General features: G+C 39.8%; 1 protein-coding gene across 1 annotated transcript in view; it reads left to right on the top strand.

Moving 5' to 3' along the window:
• Positions 1–13: 13 nt before the first annotated feature.
• The window catches only part of ush2a (Usher syndrome 2A (autosomal recessive, mild)), a gene marked incomplete in the record, with an annotated part of 244,206 nt that continues 238,733 nt past the window's right edge, over positions 14–5,486 (top strand). Inside the window, 4 exon segments of the mRNA XM_014017175.1 lie at positions 14–89; positions 646–1,322; positions 1,677–1,891; positions 2,027–2,245. Of these exon segments, the coding sequence (XP_013872629.1) occupies positions 909–1,322; positions 1,677–1,891; positions 2,027–2,245 (848 nt within the window).

Below are 5,486 nucleotides of genomic sequence, written 5' to 3'. Positions count from 1 at the left end.
CACTCATGCAGACGCAACAAGTTGAATGTTTGTCGGAGCTGCACTTGTGTTGGGAGCAGAGCTCTGCGCGCGGACTCACACAACGACAGGTAAATATTCAGGAGCTGACGCATTTGCAGTGTTACAATATCTGCATAGAAAAACAAATTAGCTCGACGTGAAGAAAGTTATACTCTATTTAGATACAGGGAGAGACTTCTCTATTTTCTAACGGATATTACTGGCGGGGGGTCTGGACCTTGTAATGTAACACCAGGGATGACTGCTCTGTTGGCCTCTTTTTGTGCGTCAAAAATGGGAAATTGAAGCTCCAAAGTATTGTAATGACGAGAGCTTTGGCCTAAGCCTCAATTTCCAACAAACTTAGGTGAGAACCTGTTTAGTTGGATGAAACCCGGAGGCCAGATGCCAGAGGGAAAAAAGGGGCATGTTTAATTCAAAGGAAAATGAAGAAAAGGGGAAAGCAATGTAGCAGCATCAGATGAGCTGTGCCTCCATCAAGCTGTACATGATAGTGTAGGCTTTGGCTTGGGAATAGCCTGCATGGCATTTCGCTCTCCTCAGATTTGTCTGATGTTGGATTTTGGTCTGACCACTTCTCTGTTTGCTCCTCTCCCCCTCCCCACCACCACCCCCATTTTCTAGATTGGGAAATCCTACCTATCGTGAAGGCTTTGGTTGTAGTTTACCCAGGTGTGGCGGTGCATGTGTGGGGGAAGGAGAAGCTCGGTAGCCCTCACTCCAGGGGCATTGGCCTGTAAAAATGTCTCATAACCCTGGAACCATGACAGCTATCTCTTATTCAGACTGTGTTGGGAGTCTTCGGTGCAAAATTAAGATTCCTGAGCATCCCCCTGCCTGCAGGAAGGGCCCTCAAAATCTGAAGTTCTAAAAAAAAAATTGGAAGTATGGACTTCATGAACAATCATGAACGTTGTTCGGTCGAACGCCCGAGGAGGACAGAGGAGAAGAAAGGAAGTGAGGGGAGAAACACTCGAAGGAATCCACAAACACTGGGCAGAGGAGTCAGCAGTGAAGGAAAAGATCCAAAAAGATGGAAAGATGGGGTGAACAGAAGAGACCAGAAAGAGTCAAATCGTGCTGAGACGTTACTGGTCGAAAAAACGGAAGGCCAGATCATGCAAAGAGACGAAAACATCCAGAAGAAAAAGCTCTGGATTGTATTTATGTGGTCTATAATCCAGAAAAACAGCAGCGAAGGAAAGATGAAGAGCCAAACGAATATTATTGGCCAAACGTGGCGTTACATCTTCCTCTGTCTTGTCTTTGCAAGCCTCTGTCCAAACCTTGCTTCATCCCAGGTAAGAGTGGTTCTCAAGAGCAATGTCTAGACTGTGGAGGAGTTAGCTGTGTATTTTTATAACTTCTAATTAGACTCATCACATGGGTGTAAGAAATAAACATTTTGTGTCATTTGTAACCAACTCAATATGTAATGGCAGTGAGGCATACCACAAACCATAAGAGGCTAATAGGAATTCTACCAATATGTGTTTACCACTAAATGTCTGCTATGAAAATGTTTTATTTTACAAAAGATTTTAAAAAATCACAACTCACAAGCTGAATGGTGTTCTGACACTTTAAATGAGATATTTTCAAATTCAGCACTTGTTACTGTGAAGATGGCACCTAGTTACACCCACCTTTCACAGGGACACTTTCCACGAATGGAGAATATTGCAGCTTTCAAGCCTGTGTTCACCTCGCCGCCTCGTTCCACCTGTGGCGTTCCTGAGCGGAGCAGCTACTGCCAGTCACCTTCCTCTCAGGCTGAGCTGCTGACATGTTTTCAAGCTGTTTGTGTCCAGGAATGTCCCTATAGATCGTCCACACCACCGAATGCCCCGCTCCTGTTGGCAGCGCACAGGTATCTGGACCAACTTATGTGACGTCTCTTCTTCTGAGGAATCACATGACGTGGTTTATAATGTTCTGCAATGTAAAAACACTTGGAAGATAATCGTATTGACATGTTTTTTTTTTCTTTTCTTAATTGTGGTAGGGGTAACTGTGTAACAGAAGACACCGTTGACACCCGTCCTGGGACTCGGACAGAAACTGGAAGCACAACAAGTTCAGATGAGGTTTCTGTTGGATCTGGCAGTGTGCTGTTTCAACCAGGCAAAGATGGCTGTGTGATCACTCCTCCTTCTCAGGCTCTAGGAGCACAGAGTTCCCTCACCTTGGCACTGTGGATTAAACCAAGCTCTTCTGAAGAGATGTGAGTTTTGCATTTACAATTTCTAATAACCTTTTGAAGTGCATATAACAATCTTTATTTAATTAGGACCACAAATGTGAAGCTGCTTGTTGTGCAACTTCATTAATTACCACTGACATCAAACAACCAATACAAATTGGAGGAAAAAAAGGAGATTTAACAGCTGTGCATGACACTCAAGGCATTTTGTTCCTGTGTGACTGACAGTTTCTGACAGCTGTGATGATTCTAACTTTGATGAAGGTCAAATGTTCTTGAAGCTTTGATTTTTCTAAACAATACTTGAAAGATTTTAAAGCACACAGGCAAATAGAAATCCTAAAAAACAATTATGAAATTAACTTTAAACGAGACATAAATGAGATTCATTCTGATGGAAGACCGTTTTTTAATCATCAGAACTTTCCTTTTGATGTATCAAGGAGAAATTTTAACATTTGTAGATTAGCAGATTTTTGTTGAAACCACAATGGTCAAAGAAGTGGATGAAATCTTTTAGAAAACAAAAAGAATATGCTCTTGTTAATGAAACCGTGTGATATTGTCAAGTAACAGCTTATTGTCTTATAAAAGTTGTTGCTAAGGTTTTATATTGTATCTATTCCACTAAATTAACTGATGGGTGTGATGCAGGGCAGCAATTTCTGGAACAGGCAATCGTACCGGTTGACACTTTGCAAAGGCTATCAGATAGCCAGTTAGTGCAGTGGGCATAAATAATGCTGTTGTCAATTTATATCCTCTCACTTGATAAAAGATGCAGTGCGAGGAAGAGTGGATGTGTCAATATAAACTAAAACCAGCAGGTACATTGTGAAATGAATTGCCCTCGTCCTCTTGTCGGTGAATAAAACAAACATAAAAAACAGCAAAGCTCCTGCATAGTTTAGCAGTAACCACAAAGGTTGTTTTCAGAAATTTAACTTGTTAAAAAGTTCTTTTGACTGTTTGTGATCTCACTTTAAAGATTTAAAGCTGATGTAAAAATGGAAAGTTTTTAAAACAGATGTGTGTAAAAAACATTATAATTAGGCCAGCTGAGAAACCTCTTTGTTGTCCCTTTATTCTTAAGGCCTTTCTATTATTTTATTCATTGTCCCAAAGATCTATGTGTGTGGTGAATAAACAGATTTCCTTCATGTCCCAATAATTGAGGTAGTTTTTAGTTTCTTAATAGCATTTTGATGCATCCTGTTCTTTGTCAGTGAAATGCTGCAGGGTTTACTTGTTTACTGTTTTCGTGGCAGATGGTCTCCTGTCCTGAGCCTGGTTCTGCTGGAGGTTTCTTCCTGATTAGCAGGGAGTTTTTCCTCTCCACCGTTTGCTCAGGATGGGAGACTGTGATGAAGTGATTCAACGCAGCCTGCTGGCTTCTTCTTTAGATTATTCTTTTTATGTACAGTGCCCTGAGACAACGTATGTTGTGACTTGGCGCTATAAAAAATAAACTTGAACTTGTTTTTATTCCATCTAAATAAAAACACAGTTAGAAAATAATCAGAGGGGAAAAATGTGTGCAGAAAGGAAGGCTGGTTGAAAAGGTCTGACATCTTTTCAAGCACTTACATTGCTGATCAGATATATATTTTTCTGATGTAAAGTTAAATAGGTTTTTCACTTATTAATTAAAAAGGAGGTGTCTTGTTAAATTGATCTAACAGACCATGCCAGATCTGTTCAGGTCAGGATCACCATCAGGACAAAAAAACGAGCTCGTGTCATGTCCTACTTAGACGTCTTGTGCGAAAGTGAAAGGGAATAACGGCGTGCTGGTCCGTTCCAGGCCTGGTGCAAAGTTACACACGCTGAGATCAGCTTACAATCACATACGCTCGAACATACCAAGACAAATACAGGTACAAAAAGAGATCAGTTAACTTTTCTTGGCCACCCTTTCTACAGCAATACTGTTCAAAAACAGTATAAAAAATAATAATTTATGGACTCTTGTTTGATCAGAAAGCAACCACAAATTGTAAGTAAAGGAATCGCTAAAATAAATTTTACAGACAGCTTTTTTAGTTGTTTTATCAATTAAGTTCAGTGAGTGGATGTTCAGGTCAATGTTTCTCTTCACATAATTTAACTGGGAATGTCGGGTCAGTGATTATTGTTTGTAAAGTTTCCTGTCTAAGGATTCAGATGTCAGACATGTCTTGTTGTCTTGGGCTGCCGAACTTGACACCTGTGTACCTGAATGCATCTCAGAGAAAGTCAGATCCCCCCCACCTCTTGGTCACTCTCCCTGCCTCTGTTATTCTCTTGTTGGATATCAGTTCTTTTGTTGTACACACGATCATTGGTGCCATCAAAGAGGCCAGATGAAAGGAGGCCTCTGTCGTCACCTCTGTCCATTGCTCCTCATCTCTTTCTTTGTCTCTGTGATTTCACATCCCTCTCCTCATCTGAACAATGAACAGAGTCAGCCACCTGCTTTTACAAACCATAGCTTTTATTTCACCAAGATTTTGCTCATAGACATTGAATATGAAGTTAATCTTGTTATATTGTATTATTTTGTTGGAAGCCGCTCCCACTTTCCAAACACTAAAAAAAAAGAAAAGCTTATCCCCAAAAAACAAAGTACCACGTCAGAAACATTTATACATTGTTAAATAAAATATGTTTTAATGAGAATTGTTAATACTCTGTTATTGTTATGCATATATCATATTAAACTCATTAACTGGTTGAAAAGTAGTTGGATTTTCAAATTATGATCTTTTTTTATTTATTCCTGACACTAATCTGCAAATCTGTGCATGTGCATAACATACATTGTGAGTTAAAATATTCTTTTTTTTTATTGTGAATGCATTTACAGTATATGTGATTTATTGGGCATGCTACTCTTGGTTCATAAAAACCATGATTTCTCATAAAATGTCAGTGATGGTGGTTAATGTGACATGTGGTGGGTGTATGAGACTGCTTTCAGAGTAACTGCTGAACCCTTACAGTCATGTAAAATATTAGTATTCTTTGGGAAAATGTCAGAAACTGGGACTATGTAGAGGCACCTAACTCCATTGGTTTTAGTGTCTTTTTGGGGTTTTGTTTTCTGGTCATGATAATGTCTACTTGACAAACATTCCTTTGGTCCTTGTAGGCTGTCCAATATTGACCAAATTATTACTTAGTTTTTATTAGGGGTCCAAGCCCGAGGAAGCAGGGTAACGCAGCTGCAAAGCAGCAGCGTTTCCATGTCTCCATCGGAGCATGGAACCCTATTGTATCTGTT

The sequence above is a fragment of the Austrofundulus limnaeus genome, unplaced genomic scaffold (genome assembly GCF_001266775.1).
Source record: "Austrofundulus limnaeus strain Quisiro unplaced genomic scaffold, Austrofundulus_limnaeus-1.0 Scaffold163, whole genome shotgun sequence".
Lineage (NCBI taxonomy): Eukaryota > Metazoa > Chordata > Actinopteri > Cyprinodontiformes > Rivulidae > Austrofundulus > Austrofundulus limnaeus.
Note: the sequence above shows the minus strand (reverse complement) of the source record. Positions and strands in the feature narration are given on the sequence as shown.